Source organism: Procambarus clarkii, chromosome 3, assembly GCF_040958095.1.
Source record: "Procambarus clarkii isolate CNS0578487 chromosome 3, FALCON_Pclarkii_2.0, whole genome shotgun sequence".
In the NCBI taxonomy this organism is placed as follows: Eukaryota; Metazoa; Arthropoda; class Malacostraca; order Decapoda; family Cambaridae; genus Procambarus; species Procambarus clarkii.
In genome coordinates, this window is record NC_091152.1 from 29,884,158 (window position 1) to 29,903,428 (window position 19,271).

Below are 19,271 nucleotides of genomic sequence, written 5' to 3' on the forward strand. Positions count from 1 at the left end.
CCCCCCCCCGAGCACTATCCACTCAACCGCAAGGCCCCTGTGTGTGTGTACTTACCTATTTGTACTCACCTACTTGTGCCTGCAGGAGCGAGTCGTTGGTTCTTGGACCCCGCCTTTCTTGCCGTTGGTTGTTCAAAGCAATGACTCCTGTCCTACTTCTCTATCATACCTAGTGTATGATAGAGAAGCTTCCACCCATGTCCCCTTGTACTGTTGGTATTCCTTGTGAACATTTTGTCTATTTCCACTCTGTCAATCCCCTCATTATTTTGTATGCTGCTTTCATATCTCCCTGCTCCCTCTTTTTTTCTAACGTCATCAGGTTCAGTTCCTTCAATCGCTCTTCCATCCCATGCAACTCCGGGGCTAACCTTTTCCAGTTTCCCAATGTGTTTCTTTAGGTGGGAACTCCATGATGGGGCGGCATACTCAAAGACTGGTCTCACGTAGGCAGCGTAAAGCGCCCTAAAAGTTTCCTTACTTAGTTTTCTGAATGACTTTCTAACCTTTGCTAGCATAGAGTACGCAGCTGTCATTTTCCTATCTATATGTGCTTCAGGAGATAGATTTTTGGTTGCGTCCACTCCCAGGTCTCTTTCTCAAATCGTCATAGGAAGGTAGGTTTCCCATCATTGTGTACTGACCTTTGGTCTCCTGTCACCTAGTCCCATTTCCAGAACTTTACACTTGCTCGTGTTGAACTCCAGTAGCCATTTCTCTGACCATCTCTGCAGTTGTTCAAGTCCTCCTGGAGGATCCTTCAATCCTCATCTGTCACAACTCTTCTCATTAGTTTCGCGTCATCCACGAACATCGCCATAGGACTCGAATCCTGTAGACATGTCGTTCACGTATATTAGTAATAGAACTGGTCCCAGCACCGATCCTTGAGATACTCCACTCCTTACTGTTCGCCAGTCCGACGTCTCGCCCCTTACCGTTACTCTCTAGCTCCTTCCTGTTAGGTAGTTCCTTACCCATGCTAGGGCTTTTCCGCTTTCTCCCGTCTGTTTCTCAAGTTTGAATAGCAGTGTCCTGTGTGGTACTGTGTCAAAGGCTTTTTGACAGTCCAGGAATATACAGTCTGCCCATCCTTTCCTGTCCTGCCTTATTCTTGTTACTTTATCATAGAATTCCAGAAGTTTGTTAGGCATGATTTCCTTTCTCTGAACCCATGTTGGTGTTTGTTTACATACCTAATGTTCTGTTCTCTAGGTGTGTAACCAGTCTTAACCTGGTTATTCTTTCATGTTCTTTATAGGGGATGGTTGTCAGTGATACGGGTCTGTAGTTAAGTGCCTCTTCCCTATCTCCTTTTTTGAAAATTGGTATGATATTTGCCTTCTTCCAGCAACTGGGCAATTATCCCGACATAAGTGTCTCATTAAAGATCCTTGCTAGAAGCACGCTGAGGGCCTGCGCTGCCTCTTTTAGTACCCACGGTGATACCTTGTCTGGTCCAATTGCTTTAGTTTCATCAAGTGTTGTTAGTTGTTTCAGTACTTCCTCTGCTGTTACTTCTATATCTGTTAGTCTTTCATCTTGGGTCATCTCCTCCTCTAACAATGGGAGCTGCTCAGGCTCGGTTGTGAACACTCCATGGAAACTGTCATTCAGTGCCTCGCAGATTTCCTTGTCACTTTCCATGAATGCCCCCTCATTTTTCATTAGTCTTGTCACTTAGTCGTTCACCGACATTTTCCTTCTTATATGGCTGTGTACTAATTTAGGTTGTTTTTTCGCTTTCATTGTAATATCGGTTTCATAATTTCTTTCCTATACTGTCCTTATGTTAATGTATTCATTCCTAGCTCTGTTGCATCCTGTTGTCCCCTGTCCTTTGTCGCCTGTCATTTGTCGCCTGTCATTTGTCGCCTGTCATTTGTCGCCTGTCATTTGTCGCCTGTCATTTGTCCCCTGTCATTTGTCGCCTGTCATTTGTCGCCTGTCATTTGTCCCCTGTCATTTGTCCCCTGTCATTTGTCGCCTGTCATTTGTCGCCTGTCATTTGTCGCCTGTCATTTGTCGCCTGTCATTTGTCGCCTGTCATTTGTCGCCTGTCATTTGTCGCCTGTCATTTGTCGCCTGTCATTTGTCGCCTGTCCTTTGTCCCCTGTCCTTTGTCGCCTGTCATTTGTCGCCTGTCATTTGTCCCCTGTCATTTGTCCCCTGTCATTTGTCCCCTGTCCTTTGTCCCCTGTCCTTTGTCGCCTGTCATTTGTCGCCTGTCATTTGTCGCCTGTCATTTGTCGCCTGTCATTTGTCGCCTGTCATTTGTCGCCTGTCATTTGTCCCCTGTCATTTGTCCCCTGTCATTTGTCCCCTGTCATTTGTCGCCTGTCATTTGTCCCCTGTCATTTGTCGCCTGTCATTTGTCCCCTGTCATTTGTCCCCTGTCATTTGTCGCCTGTCATTTGTCCCCTGTCATTTGTCCCCTGTCATTTGTCCCCTGTCCTTTGTCCCCTGTCCTTTGTCGCCTGTCATTTGTCGCCTGTCATTTGTCGCCTGTCATTTGTCGCCTGTCATTTGTCGCCTGTCATTTGTCGCCTGTCATTTGTCCCCTGTCATTTGTCCCCTGTCATTTGTCGCCTGTCATTTGTCGCCTGTCATTTGTCGCCTGTCATTTGTCGCCTGTCATTTGTCGCCTGTCATTTGTCGCCTGTCATTTGTCGCCTGTCATTTGTCGCCTGTCATTTGTCGCCTGTCATTTGTCGCCTGTCATTTGTCGCCTGTCATTTGTCGCCTGTCATTTGTCGCCTGTCATTTGTCGCCTGTCATTTGTCGCCTGTCATTTGTCGCCTGTCATTTGTCGCCTGTCATTTGTCGCCTGTCATTTGTCGCCTGTCATTTGTCGCCTGTCATTTGTCCCCTGTCCTTTGTCCTCTGTCACTTTGTCTCTGTACATTCTCCACTCCCTCCTGCTTCTCATCTCTGCTTCCTGGCACTGTTTAATAAACCAGGGTTTTTTATATTCCCTCCTACTTTTTTCTTTTACTGTTGCTATAAAACTCTCTTCGGCCTCCTTGTATTTCCACTTGACTAAGTCCATCATATCTTGCACTGTTTTTCTTCTTAGTTCTTCCTCCCACTGCACTTATCCGGGATATTCTCTTATCCTCCTGTAATCCCTTTCCTTATAGTCTACTCTCCTTTCCCAGACCTCTTGCCCCGTGGTCACATTTTTAAACTTGATCATGTGGTCAAGCACCAGGACACAATGATCACTGGCTCCTAGTGGTATTTCATGTTCCATGTTCGTAATGTGTTCATTGTTCTGGGCGAAAATAAGGTTTAATTGACTTGGTGTAATCCTTCTCTTTCCCTTGTCTTCCTTCACATGTTGTGTTAGGAAATTCCTGTCTATAACGTCCACTAATTTTGTTCCCCACGTTTCTTCCCCCACCATGGGGGGATTTCTTACAAGAAGAAAATGACAAAAATAGTCAGGAGAATGGTACTGATAAAGGAAAAGACATGTGAAGGGTTAGGTAATAACATGGAGCACACGGATATCATAACAACATTGATATATAAGGGCAGAGAGAGGGCGGCACAGTGGCAGTGATCCACAACCCCCACACACGGACCCATACACAAATATGAAGAAAAAACCCATAATCAGACGACGAGTCCCCCAGGATGGTGCAGGAAGAGGTCATCACATGATAGCAGTCACTAGTTATGACACTTCTCTCGGGGAGAATACATTAAGACACAGGGAAATCTTCGGAGAAGGATAAGAATGAGAGTTAATTGAGACACTCCACCTTGTCTTTGTAACTCCGTGTCGCGAGTCCTTCATTACTTCAGGGGTTTTAAAATGTAAATGAATGTCTTTTGCAACAATTTATTTAAACCAATTTTTTAACGAGACTGTTAACTAACTGTAGATGTATACTAGTGGTCTACGTCCCTTATCAGAGATCCCCACAATGTTCTCAACCCTTCATGTTATGTAGAGTGGTGCAGGAAGCTTCATGTTATGTAGAGTGGTGCAGGAAGCTTCATGTTATGTAGAGTGGTGCAGGAAGCTTCATGTTATGTAGAGTGGTGCAGGAAGCTTCACGTTATGTAGAGTGGTGCAGGAAGCTTCATGTTATGTAGAGTGGTGCAGGAAGCTTCACGTTATGTAGAGTGGTGCAGGAAGCTTCATGTTATGTAGAGTGGTGCAGGAAGCTTCACGTTATGTAGAGTGGTGTAGGAAGCTTCACGTTATGTAGAGTGGTGCAGGAAGCTTCACGTTATGTAGAGTGGTGCAGGAAGCTTGAAGAATAAAGAAGCTTATAAGAAAATAATACCAAATTAGGTGTGAGGAGAGGACCAATCAAATCAAGCAGCCTTGTAAGGATCATCGGTGATTACATATAAATTCATATATAACACTGAACGTCATATATGGCATCTGAAGTGCAGATATATACACGTTATTGTGACCATATTGCAAAGAAGATAACATATGTGTCAACAGTGATATAGTTATGTGTCAACAGTGGTACAGTTATGTGTCAACAATGGTACAGTTATGTGTCAACAGTGGTACAGTTATGTGTCAACAGTGGTACAGTTATGTGTCAACAATGGTATAGTTATGTGTCAACAATGGTACAGTTATGTGTCAACAATGGTACAGTTATGTGTCAACAATGGTACAGTTATGTGTCAACAATGGTACAGTTATGTGTCAACAATGGTACAGTTATGTGTCAACAATGGTACAGTTATGTGTCAACAATGGTATAGTTATGTGTCAATAATGGTATAGTTGTGTGTCAACAATGGTACAGTTATGTGTCAACAATGGTACAGTTATGTGTCACCAATGGTACAGGTATGTGTCAACAATGGTATAGTTATGTGTCAACAATGGTATAGTTAATGTGTCAATAATGGTATAGTTGTGTGTCAACAATGGTATAGTTGTGTGTCAACAATAGTATAGTTATGTGTCAATAATGGTATAGTTATGTGTCAATAATGGTATAGTTATGTGTCAACAATGGTATAGTTGTGTGTCAATAATGGTATAGTTGCATGTCAATAATGGTATAGTTATGTGTCAACAATGGTATAGTTGTGTGTCAACAATAGTATAGTTATGTGTCAATAATGGTATAGTTATGTGTCAATAATGGTACAGTTATGTGTCAACAATGGTATAGTTGTGTGTCAACAATAGTATAGTTATGTGTCAATAATGGTATAGTTATGTGTCAATAATGGTATAGTTGTGTGTCAACAATGGTATAGTTATGTGTCAATAATGGTATAGTTGTGTGTCAATAATGGTATAGTTGTGTGTCAATAATGGTACAGTTATGTGTCAACAATGATACAGTTATGTGTCAACAATGATACAGTAATGTGTCAACAATGATACAGTTATGTATCGCCTGTGTTCAGACACTCTGGGGCCACCATAACATCGTCACTCTCTGGACGAACGGACGCGATTGGGTCAGTTCCCCGGCTGAGCCGTCAATATCATTGGCTAAATATTATGATGAACAATATTACCTTCTCTCTGATTGGTCAAGGCAAGAACACTAGTAATATCAAGCGAGACGAAGGTGAACTAGATCAATATTGCTAATAACTATGAATCAACTCCTTGTTGCATCTTGCATACGGGTCTTCGTAATACTGCTGCTTAAGGAATTGATAACACTTAGTGAATCTTGGTTCTTATCTCGATTTCCTTGGCCGAACGGAGACGTTTGAGAGCGTTTTCTTTCATCTGCTGCGACTGTTCACTTTGCGGTAAATGGATGCCAGGGAGTCAGGAGACTGTTGTGGTCTACATCTTGAGGATGGTCAGTCGTAGGCCTAGAGAGACCTGGATAAGCCTAAGAGGTTTGGTGTCTGGGACAATGGGACAATAATATCCTGGCCAACTGTTGCAGGACAACATTGCTGGCAGGATTATACAACTTTGTGTCAACTCTGCTGATAAAAGTGGTCATTGTTTAATACATAACAACAATCACATAACAATTGTTGGCAAACTCAAAGTTAAAGCAGGTCATAACAAAATACATTATTAGTTCATTTTCATACTGACCAATTATTGCAGCTGATAAAAATATATGGGAGACCCATTACCCAGATTGATGAGCTCTGTAGCAAGGTTAAATGTGCGCACATACACACACACACTCACACGTGTGTGTGTATTCACCTAGCTCTATTTACCTAGTTCTACTTGCGGGGATTGACCTCTGGATCTTTAGGGGCCTCCTCTCTACTGTCAATCGCTTCACTTTTTTTTTTGAAAATCTAAAAATCTGATAGAATAGCTGCCTATTGTTTCCACCATCGCCGAGGATCGATCCCCGGACCCTAAGATTACAAGTCCCGAGCGCTGTTCACTCTGCCACTAGGCTCCTTGGTGTGTGTGTGTGTTGTGTGTGTGTGTGTGTGTGTGTGTGTGTGTGTGTGTGTGTGTGTGTGTGCACTCACCTAGTTGTGCTTGCCGGGGTTTAGCTTCAGCTCTTTGGTCCCGCCTCTCAACCGTCAATCAACTGGTGTACAGATTCCTGAGCCTACTGGGCTCTGTCATAACTACATTTGCAACTGTGTATGGAGTCAGCCTCCACCACATCACTTCCTAGTATATTCCATTTACTAACCACTCTGACACTGAAAAGGTTTTTTCTAATGTCCCTGTGGCTCATTTGGGTACTCGCCTTCCACCTGTGTCCCCTTGTGCGTGCACCACCCGCTTTAAATAATCCATCCTTGTCCACCCTGTCAATTCCCCTGAAAATTTTGTATGTGGTGATCATGTTTCCCCGAGCTCTCCTGTCTTCCAGGGACGTGAGGTGCAGTTCACGCAGCCTTTCCTCGTAACTCATGCCTCTTAGTTCTGGGACTAGCCTAGTGGCCTACATCTAATAAAGTAGCATATTTCCAGCTTCGTCTTGTGCTTGACAAGGTACGGCCTCCATGCTGGGGCCGCATACTCCAGGATTGGTCTTACAAATATGGTATACAAGGTTCTGAAGGATTCCTTACACAGGTTCCTGAAGGATGTTCTGATGTTAGCCAGCCTCGCATACTCCACTGATGCTATTTTTTTGAGGAGGGCTTCAGGAGACAGGTTTGGTGTGATATCAACTCCTAGATCTTTATCTCTGTCCGTTTCATGAAGGACTTCATCTCCCATTTGGTATCCGGTGTCTGGCCTCCTGTATCCTCCGCCTAGTTTCATCACCTTACACTTACTTGGGTTGAATTTTAGTAGCCATTTGTTGGACCTTTCCTTCAGTTTGTCTAGGTCATCTTGTAGCCTTATGCTATCTTCCTATATCCTAATCCTCCTCATAATTTTTGCACCATCAGCATAGAGAGGAACGAGTCTATTCCCTATGGGAGATCATTTATATATATCAGAAACAGTATAGGTCCAATGACTGATCCCTAAGGGACTCCACTGGTGACGTCTCGCCACTCCGAGATCTCACCTCTCACAGTGACTCGCTGTCTTCTGTTGCTTAGGTACTCCTTTATCCAGTGGAGTACCTGCCCTTTCACTCCTGCCTGCATCTCCAGCTTGTGCACTAGTCATTTACGTGGTACTGTCTCAAAGGCTTTCTGGCAATCCAGAAATGCAGTCTGCCCAGCCCTCTCTGTCTTGCCTGATTTGTGTTGCCTGCTCATAGAATTCAATTTATCCTGTGAGTCATGACTTGACATCCCTGAACCCATGCTGCTCTTGTGTACAAAGTTCTTTCGCTCCAGATAGGGGTCTGGTAGCTGTGTGGACAGCACCCGGGAATCTTAATCCTAGGGACCGCGGATAAATCCCCGGCGATGGCGGTAACAAAATGGGCAGAGTTTCTTCCACCCTGATGCGTTTGTTCACCAAACATTAAACAGTGCCTGGGAGTTAGACAGCTGTTACGGGCTGCTTCCTGGGGACGCGCGCGCGCGCGCGCGCGTGTGTGTGTGTGTGTGTGTGTGTGTGTGTGTGTGTGTGTGTGTGTGTGTGTGTGTGTGTGTGTGTGTGTGTGTGTGTGTGAAAAAAATCCCAGTTGATTGATTGACAGTTGAGTGGCGTACCGAAAGAGCCAGAGCTAAACCACCGCAAGCACAACTAGGAGAATACAAATGTGTGAATACTAGTTTTTTCCGCACAATCTTCTCCATCACCTTTCATTGTATGCAAGTTAGGGACACTGGCCTGTAGTTCAGTGTCTCCTGCCTATCACCCTTCTTGTAAATTGGGACTACATTGGCCGTCTTCCTAATTCTTGGCAGTTCACCTGTTACCAGTGACTTGTTGTACACCATGGAGAGTGGCAGGCACAGAGCTTCTGCTCTTTCCTTTAGTATCCATGGTGAGATTCCATCCGGGCCTAGAGCCTTTGTTACATCCAAATCTAACAGATGATTCCTCACCTCCCCTCTGGTAATCACAAACTGCTCTAGTGATGTCTAGTTAGATATTCCCTCTCTTATCTCTGGGACTTCTCCTTGCTCTACTGTGAAGACCGCCTGGAATTTCTAATTGAGTTCTTCGCACACTTCCTTGTCGTTAAATCTGAATGTCTGCTGCAATCCGGAGTTTCATTACCTGTTCGTTCACTATTGCTTTTTCTCCTGACGTGGCTGTGCAGCAATTTCTTGAGCTCTTTCCCTAAGTTCACTTGCCTTGCTTGTGATCATAACTATGTTCGAGTACAATACCATGAAGCTGATTCTTTTCTGTCCACCCTCAGTTTCTGTTGATCCCACTGGAGTTGGGGGACAAGGGGTGTCTGGGGGAGGTCCTGGGGGACCTGGGGTGTGAGGGGGGGATGGGAGGAGCTGGTACAGGGGGGCTGGGATGGTCTGGGGTGTGTGGCTGACAGGGTCTGATGTTGGGGGTCAATTAGGGCATGGGATGGGGAGTAGGGGGGCACGTGGTGGAGGGGAGGGCGGTCATGGGTTGGGGAATGCAGGGGAGTCTAAGGGTGGGGGGGGGGTGTCAGGGAGATCAGTGGTTGGGGAAGGAATTTGTGAGTTGGTTAACGGGGTCTCAGCAGATTCTGGGGCGAGGGGTGGAGGGTCAAGGGAAGTGGGGACAGGGAGGGTATGGGGTGAGGGAGGGGGAAGACAGGGAGGGTATGGGGTGAGAGGAGAGGGAGGGTTGAATGAACATTTTAATGAGGACAGGGAGAGTTTAGGGTAAGGGGGGGGGGGATTCTATTGGGAGGAAGATGGGGGTGTTGTCCTCTCCTCTGGGGTTGGTGGGGTGTTGGTTGGGAGTTCCCCACTTCCCCCTCAGGTGTGTGTGTGTGTGTGTAATCAACTCACCTATTTGTACTCACCTATTTGTGTCTTTAGGATCGAGCATTGATTCTTGGATTCAACATTTTGAGCCATCGCTTGTTTACAACAATGACTCCGGTCCAATTTCCTTATCATATCTAGTTTTAAAATAAAAACAGAATTTGCTTCCACAACCTGCTCCTTCACTGCATTCCATTTTCCCACTACTCTCACGCTAAAAGAAAACTTCCTAACGTCTCTGTAACTCATCTGAGTTCCCAACTTCCACCCATGTTCCTTCGTTCTGTTACTATTCCGTGTGAAAATTTCGTCTATGTTCACTCTGTCAATTCCCCTGAGTATTTCATACGTTCCTATCATATCCCCACTCTCCTTTCTCTTTTCTAGTGTCGTTAGGCTCTGTTCCTTCAGGCGCTCTTCATACCCCATCCCTCATAATGCTGGGACAAGTCTCGTTGCAAACGTCTGAACATTTTCCAGTTTCTTTATGTGTTTCTTCAGATGGGGACTCCATGATGAGGCGGCATACTCTAAGACTGGCCTCACGTAGGCAGTGTAAAGCGCCCTAAATGCCTCCTTACTTAGGTTTCTGAATGATATTCTCACTTTTGCCAGTGTTGAGTACGCTGCTGTCATTATAATATTTATATATGCCTCAGGAGATAGATTAGGTGTTACGTCCACCCCCAGGTCTCTTTCACGCGTCGTCACAGGTAGACTGTTCCCCTTCATTGTGTACTGTCCCTTTGGTCTCCTATCACCTAGTCCCATTTCCATAACTTTACATTTGCTCGTGTTGAACTCCAGTAGCCATTTCTATGACCATCTCTGCAACCTGTTCAATTCCTCTTGGAGGATCCTAAAATCCTCATCTGTCTCAACTCTTCTCATCAACTTTGCATCATCCGCGAACATCAACATGTAGGACTCTAATCCTATAAACATGTCTTTAACATATATATATTCGAAATAAAATTCGTCCCAGTACCGATCCTTGAGGTACTCCAATTGTTATTGTTCGCCAGTCTGACTTCTCGCCCCTTACCGTAACTCTTTGGCTCCTTCCTGTTAGGTAGTTCCTTATCCATGCTAGGACCTTTCCCCCAACCCCCGCCTGCCTCTCGAGCTTGAATAGCAGCCTCATGTGCGGTACTGTATCAAAGGCTATCTGGCAGTCCAGAAATATGCAGTCTGCCCAACCATCTCTGTCCTGTCTTATCCTCGTTATTTTATCATAGAATTCCAAAAGGTTTGTTAGGCAAGGTTTCCCTTTCCAGAACCCATGTTGATGTTTGTTTACAAACCTAATGTTCTCCAGGTGTGCAACCAGTCGTAGCCTAATTATTCTTTCAAGTATTTTACAGGGGATGCTTGTCAATATACCTAAGTGCCTCCTCCCTATCACCTTTCTTGAAAATCGGTACAATATTTGCCCTCTTCCAGCAATATGGCAATTCTCCTGACATAAGTGATTTATTATAGAGCCTTCCCAGAGGCACGCTGAGGGCCTGAGCTGCCTTTTTTAGTATCCACGGTGATACTTTGTCTGGTCCAACCGCCTTACTTGCATCCAGTGTTGTCAACTGTTTCATTACCTCCTCTGCTGTCACCTCTATCTCTGATAGTCTTTCGTCTAGGGGTAATCTCTTCTAACAATGGGAGCTGCTCAGGCTCAATTGTGAACACTCCATGGAAACTGGCATTCAGGTTCTTTTTAAGAGGACGGGTTGCATTCAGTACCTCGCAGATTTCCTTGTCACTTTCAGTATATGCCCCCTCTGTCTTCCTTAGTCTTGTCACTTGGTCGTTCACCGGCATTTTTCTTCTTATATGGCTGTGTAGTAATTTAGGTTGCTTTTTCGCTTTGATCGCAATATCGTTCTCATAATTTCTTTCTTCTGATGTTAATGTAATCGTTCCTACCTCTGTTGCATCTGATCCTGTTGTCCTCTGTCCTTTGTCTTCTGTACTTCCTCCACTCCCGCCTGCTGCTCATTTTTGCTTCCTGACACTGTCTATTAAACCATGGGTTATTATATTCCTTCTTACTTTCTTCCTTTACTGTTGGTATAAATCTCTCTTCGGCCTCCTGGCATTTCCGTATGACTAGGTCCATCATATCTTGGACTGTTTTTCCTCTAATTTCTTCCTCCCACTGCACTTCTCCCAGATAGTCCCTTATCCTGCTGTAGTCCCCTTTCCTGTAGTCGAGTCTCCTTTCCCAGACCTCTTGTCCCTTGTTCACATGTTAGAATTCCATCATGTAGTCAAAGACTAGGACACAATGGTCACTGGCCCCTAGAGGTATTTCATGCTCCAAATTCTCGATGTCTTCTACGTTCTGGGTGAAAATCAGGTCTATTTGGCTCGGTGCATCTCCTCCTTCCCTTGTATCTTCCAATACATGTTGTGTTAGGAAATTCCTGTCTATAACATATGCTAACTTTGCTCCCCATGTTTTGTCCCCTCCATGGGGATACCTTGAGTCCCAATTTATCTCTCCATGATTTAGGTCCCCCATGACCAGCAGTTTCGCGCTCATTCTGTGAGCTAATGTTGATGCCTTCTGCAGTTCATCTATGCATGCCCTGTTCTTGTCATCATACTCCTGCCTGGGTCATCTACTGTTTGGTTGCAGACTGTAGATTACCAAGATCACAATCATCCTCCCATCTGCTGTCAGAGTTCTATGTATGGAGCTTGTGCTTTCATTAGTACCCCGAAGCAATAAGATAAGCATCTTATTGCTTCGTAATTACAATTATTACTTAACCTATACCTATAATAGGTTAATTATTACTTAACCTATACCTATAATAGGTTAAGTAATAATTATAATTGCTTCGTAATTACAATTATTACTTAGCCTATACCTATAATAGGTTAATTATTAATTAACCTATACCTATAATAGGTTAAGTAATAATTGTAATTAAGAAGCAATAAGATGCTTATCTTAACATACTAAGAAGGTTAGGTAAGGTCGGTGTTTTCTATGAAGTTTTTCAAGATAAACTAAAATATTCACAATAAATTAGTATGTCACATATGCACTTATTTAATAAGTCAATATTGACTGTATGAAAGTGCGAGAACGGGTTGATGCAGGTTAGGGACACTGGCCTGTAGTTCAGTACCAACTGTCTGTCACTCTTATTGTATATCGGGACTACATTAGCCGTCTCCAAATCTTCAAGGCAAATCACACATAATCTTCTGTGTGTGTTTTGCTTATAAACTGTTTATTAACTTGTCTATTATTTCCTCCCTGAAATCTCTCTTGCCCTTCACAACACCACAAAATACCTTTCGTTCCCTCTATATGATTTCCAAATATTCATTCTAAATAAAAACATAAAAATGAGATTAGTAATCTAATCAATTTCGCCGGCAGAAAAGCTTTCCATTTCGCGTGAAATTTCCTGGCACGCGATTCCGTTGTGTTGTGATGGAGTCGATCAGGCGGGTGTTGTGTGGGGGGGAGGAGAAAGGAGTATTGGGAGCCGCCGCCACCACGAGTCGTATCACAGCTGTGAAGGACACCCAATACCCTGCGGGAATGGGGTTAGCGAGACCTTGTTTAAGGCGATAATCAAGAGACATCAGGATTTGGATCGTGATACGATGGGTATATTGCAGCCTCAGTTCTCTCTAGCTTATTTCTCTTCAGGTTCGATCAAGAGAATTTCAAATGACAAAATATTACTCGAGACGTCGTCTAGCAGATTAATAAGAGACAAGAAAGAGGAAGGGGAATTATCAGGAGAAAACGGCATTTCATTACGAATATATAGGACTGGGAAGGGGTCAGGATAAGGATTTGGGATGGGACGGGAGAGGGATGGAATGGTGCCCAACCTTTTGTGGACGGTCGGGGATTGACAAGAAGGAGAACTTTGCTACTTGACGAATAAGAGAAACTTTGCTCTCATCGCTGGTGAATCGTAATAGACAAAAATGTGCCGATGATAAAAACATCCACTAGCTGAAAAGGAAAAAAAACTAAACCGAATTTTAAGGCAGGTCTTGGGAGCTGGCGCTCGACCCTTGAACTAAAATCTGGTTATTACACAATTTGATGAATACAATGAAAGGGATATATAATAGACATCTCTTGCGATAGACTGTTATAACACCCGAGGCCCAGGAGTTACATTCATCCTAACGAACACTAGGTAATCATTACTCAGCGAGCACGCACTCTTGTGTAATCAATGCTAAGTCAGCACGCACTCTTGCGTAATCAATGCTAAGCCAGCACGCACTCTTGCGTAATCAATGCTAAGTCAGCACGCACTCTTGCGTAATCAATGCTAAGCCAGCACGCACTCTTGCGTAATCAATGCTAAGCCAGCACGCACTCTTGCGTAATCAATGCTAAGCCAGCACGCACTCTTGCGTAATCAATGCTAAGCCAGCACGCACTCTTGCGTAATCAATGCTAAGCCAGCACGCACTCTTGCGTAATCACTGCTAAGCCAGCACGCACTCTTGCGTAATCAATGCTAAGCCAGCACGTACTCTTGCGTAATCACTGCTAAGCCAGCACGCACTCTTGCGTAATCAATGCTAAGCCAGCACGCACTCTTGCGTAATCACTGCTAAGCCAGCACGCACTCTTGCGTAATCAATGCTAAGCCAGCACGCACTCTTGCGTAATCACTGCTAAGCCAGCACGCACTCTTGCGTAATCACTGCTAAGCCAGCACGCACTCTTGCGTAATCAATGCTAAGCCAGCACGCACTCTTGCGTAATCAATGCTAAGCCAGCACGCACTCTTGCGTAATCAACTCTGGCCGTGCCTTACGGGAGGGAGAGAAGTTTAAGGGAATAACAACTTCCATGACCACTGGCCTCCAGGTATTGCTCAGGAAAAGTCTACATTAAGCCCATTATAACTATGATAAATATTGTGCCAATTTATTCCTGTACGAAGTAATATTTTACTAAAAGCTATCACAAGCTTCTGCCTGTTTTTATATACGCTGTTATTTTCTGGGAAAGGCAATTATATCATATATGAGTATTGGAATATATGGCTTTAATGTATTCTGCGAAACTATGCATGATATATCTTTCATAAATTAATCATTTATATTTATGATAGTAGTTTACATGTATGTTTAGCTTTTGAATAGTCACACTGACTATATGGTGGGACCCATTTGGCTGTTTGGGCTTATATCACAGAAACAGTTAGCTCCGGTCCTGTCCGGTACACCTCGATGGGGACCTTCTACGCATGCATGGGGTCTTCCTGACCTGTATGGGGGGTCTTACACACCTTTTGTAGGGTCTTTCAGACCTGTATGGGGTCTTCCAAATCTGTATGGGGTCTTCCTAGCATGTTTGGGGTCTTTCACGCATATTTGGGGGCTTCCAGGCATGTAGGGGGTCTTCCAGGCATGTATAGGGTCTTCCAGGCATGTAGGGGGGTCTTTCATTTGAAGGAATCTTGCAGCCATTAATGGGACATTCCTCAATAACATTTTTCTGGTCTGAATGAGTCCTTTTAATAACTTGATATGAGGTTCGTAGCCTGTTTGACCTTGGGAGTAATTATCTGGACTTTGTGAATGGGATTAAACGCACCTTAGACCTTCTAGTCCTGTATAGAGGAATGTTTACTCACGGCGACCTTCGTGAGTAAACACATCACTCATGACGTTGCCACGTGATGAGTGACGTCACAACAATATTACTGCGTGCCAGAGGCGTGAGTCGCGTTGTTCATGTCACGGCTCCCCGAGTTGGTCTCCCGGAGCGGAATATTTTACGGCTGTAGGACATAATATCTGAGGTGTTTACGATGCCATTTGGGGTCATGACTAAATATATAGGTGTGAGGCGAGGAGGGAAGCAGCGTGTCATGTGGACTCTGCTACGGCAAGGTTGTAGGTGTCACGGCTGGTGTCATGAGCTGGCATGATCAGTCATTAAGGTCATGCAACTATGCATGATGAGAGGCGGGCATGATTGATGGCTGGGTTGATGATAGAGGTTGGTGGTGGTGAGTATTTTGTTGACAGCAACCAGTTGTGGGAGATGGTGGTGGTGGTACTGGTTGTGGGAGATGGTGGTGGTACTGGTTGTGGGAGATGGTGGTGGTACTGGTTGTGGGAGATGGTGTTGGTACTGGTTGTGGGAGATGGTGGTGGTACTGGTTGTGGGAGATGGTGGTGGTACTGGTTGTGGGAGATGGTGTTGGTACTGGTTGTTGGAGATGGTGGTGGTCCTGATTGTGGGAGATGGTGGTGGTACTGGTTGTGGGAGATGGTGTTGGTACTGGTTGTGGGAGATGGTGGTGGTACTGGTTGTGGGAGATGGTGATGGTGCTGGTTGTGGGAGATGGTGGTGGTGCTGGTTGTGGGAGATGGTGGTGGTACTGGTTGTGGGAGATGGTGGTGGTACTGGTTGTGGGAGATGGTGGTGGTACTGGTTGTGGGAGATGGTGGTGGTACTGGTTGTGGGAGATGGTGGTGGTACTGGTTGTGGGAGATGGTGGTGGTACTGGTTGTGGGAGATGGTGGTGGTACTGGTTGTTGGAGATGGTGGTGGTACTGGTTGTGGGAGATGGTGGTGGTACTGGTTGTTGGAGATGGTGGTGGTACTGGTTGTTGAAGATGGTGGTGGTACTGGTTGTGGGAGATGATGGTGGTACTGGTTGTGGGAGATGGGAGCGGTACTGGTTGTGGGAGATGGTGGTGGTACTGGTTGTTGGAGATGGTGGTGGTACTGGTTGTGGGAGATGGTGGTGGTACTGGTTGTGGGAGATGATGGTGGTACTGGTTGTGGGAGATGATGGTGGTACTGGTTGTGGGAGATGGTGGCGGTACTGGTTGTGGGAGATGGTGGTGGTACTGGTTGTTGGAGATGGTGGTGGTACTGGTTGTTGGAGATGGTGGTGGTACTGGTTGTGGGAGATGGTGGTGGTACTGGTTGTGGGAGATGGTGGTGGTACTGGTTGTGGGAGATGATGGTGGTACTGGTTGTGGGAGATGGTAGCGGTACTGGTTGTGGGAGATGTTGGTGGTCCTGATTGTGACATCAGTGAAATGAGTGAACCAGCAGGAGGTACAGACGATGGAAGATTGGAGTACCATTGATGATCAAAATACCATCATATCTGATGATTGATTTCTCGTGTCGTTTGACCTATTATACAAATACTATTGTGAGTTGTAATGGATTGACTCTATTTCTGTTTCCTCCTCATCCAGCAAATCCTACAACCCAATATTTATTCTACGAGTTCAAATATATAATTTCTTGACACGAATATCTGAATATAGTACTAGAGATCCTGGTTATGCTAGAGGCGTTGAAGGATACAAATATAAATATATTTTTTTGTAATTTCTTTCAAAATTTTAAATTATTAAAAAAAATAAGTACGCTTAATTGTATAACTATATTATGACACTAGGCACATAAATTTCATATGTTTCTTTCACAAAGATTGTATTTAGGAGTAATAAGATAAATTAATCATAATATAGATTATATTTTTAACTACGTCACATGCCAATATATTTCCACTGAGGAAAGAGAATGTCCTCGACCATACTGACAAGAGGGAAGGAATCCTTCAATAGTGCAATAGATCTCTTGACTCTTGACACAGAACAGATGGTCCAAGGGCTCCTGAGCTTCATGGCCCCTGAGGGAATACTCATGTATTACTGGAGTATACATAAGTATACATGGGGTATACATAAATATTTATGAGTATTATGTTGGAATTCCTGCTGGTTTAAATGTAAATGTGTTTGACGATTATATTATATATCATCTTGTTTTAAGTAGAGATCTGAGAACATCCTCAGCTCGTTCAGCAGAGATCTAAACATTCTCAGCAGAGCTCCAAGAATATTCTCAGCATATTCAGCAGAGCTCCGAGAACATTCTCAGCATATTCAGCAGAGCTCCAAGAATATTCTCAGCATATTCAGCAGAGCTCCAAGAATATTCTCAGCATATTCAGCAGAGCTCCAAGAATATTATCAGCATATTCAGCAGAGCTCCAAGAATATTCTCAGCATATTCAGCAGAGCTCCAAGAATATTATCAGCATATTCAGCAGAGCTCCAAGAATATTCTCAGCATATTCAGCAGAGCTCCAAGAATATTATCAGCATATTCAGCAGAGCTCCAAGAATATTATCAGCATATTCAGCAGAGCTCCAAGAATATTCTCAGCATATTCAGCAGAGCTCCAAGAATATTCTCAGCATATTCAGCAGAGCTCCAAGAATATTATCAGCATATTCAGCAGAGCTCCAAGAATATTATCAGCATATTCAGCAGAGCTCCAAGAATATTATCAGCATATTCAGCAGAGCTCCAAGAATATTCTCAGCATATTCAGCAGAGCTCCAAGAATATTCTCAGCATATTCAGCAGAGCTCCAAGAATATTCTCAGCATATTCAGCAGAGCTCCAAGAATATTCTCAGCATATTCAGCAGAGCTCCAAGAATATTCTCAGCATATTCAGCAGAGCTCCAAGAATATTCTCAGCATATTCAGCAGAGCTCCAAGAATATTCTCAGCATATTCAGCAGAGCACCAAGAATATTCTCAGCATATTCAGCAGAGCACCAAGAATATTCTCAGCATATTCAGCAGAGCACCAAGAATATTCTCAGCATATTCAGCAGAGCACCAAGAATATTCTCAGCATATTCAGCAGAGCACCAAGAATATTCTCAGCATATTCAGCAGAGCTCCAAGAATATTCTCACCATATTCAGCAGAGCTCCAAGAATATTCTCAGCATATTCAGCAGAGCTCCAAGAATATTCTCAGCATATTCAGCAGAGCTCCAAGAATATTCTCAGCATATTCAGCAGAGCTCCAAGAATATTATCAGCATATTCAGCAGAGCTCCAAGAATATTCTCAGCATATTCAGCAGAGCACCAAGAATATTCTCAGCATATTCAGCAGAGCACCAAGAATATTCTCAGCATATTCAGCAGAGCTCCAAGAATATTCTCAGCATATTCAGCAGAGCTCCAAGAATATTCTCAGCATATTCAGCAGAGCTCCAAGAATATTCTCAGCATATTCAGCAGAGCTCCAAGAATATTCTCAGCATATTCAGCAGAGCTCCAAGAATATTATCAGCATATTCAGCAGAGCTCCAAGAATATTATCAGCATATTCAGCAGAGCTCCAAGAATATTCTCAGCATATTCAGCAGAGCACCAAGAATATTATCAGCATATTCAGCAGAGCTCCAAGAATATTATCAGCATATTCAGCAGAGCTCCAAGAATATTCTCAGCATATTCAGCAGAGCACCAAGAATATTACCAGCATATTCAGCAGAGCTCCAAGAATATTATCAGCATATTCAGCAGAGCTCCAAGAATATTCTCAGCATATTCAGCAGAGCACCAAGAATATTACCAGCATATTCAGCAGAGCTCCAAGAATATTATCAGCATATTCAGCAGAGCTCCAAGAATATTCTCAGCATATTCAGCAGAGCACCAAGAATATTACCAGCATATTCAGCAGAGCTCCAAGAATATTCTCAGCATATTCAGCAGAGCACCAAGAATATTACCAGCATATTCAGCAGAGCTCGGAGAACATTCTCAACAAGTGATAAGCCTTCTTAAAGGTTTAAATATTTCTCGTTCGAAATTACTTCTGGTCCCAACATTGTCAGACAGGCAACGCTTCTCGTGCTGTGGTAGTTAGTACCGTCCCTTGACAGGCACTCAAGGGATTACTTGCTAGAATTCCCTTTAATTAATTCGAATAGAACCCCGCGCTCAAGTGAGTGTGACTCTTCCGTTGAAACACATCTCGGAGGAGGAACACATATAGGAAAAACCCATAACCCATGTAGATTAGCATGTGCTATATATATATATATATAATATTGGTAGCAGTCTTTCTTGTAAACATATGTTGTTGAAAATGACTGAAAAGGTAAGATTAATAACTAACACGAATTTTCCCAATATTTCTTACGTTTTTCTTCACTGT

At 43.9% G+C, this 19,271-nt stretch overlaps 1 protein-coding gene across 1 annotated transcript; it reads left to right on the plus strand.

Annotated features, from left to right (window-relative positions):
* The first annotated feature begins 4,819 nt into the window (after nt 1-4,819).
* LOC138368655 (uncharacterized) lies at nt 4,820-18,898 on the plus strand. The gene is made up of 2 exons (XM_069331377.1): nt 4,820-4,828; nt 17,078-18,898. Exons 1-2 carry the CDS (start codon nt 4,820-4,822, stop codon nt 18,896-18,898), a joined length of 1,830 nt encoding a protein of 609 aa, XP_069187478.1.
* The last annotated feature ends 373 nt before the right edge of the window (nt 18,899-19,271 follow it).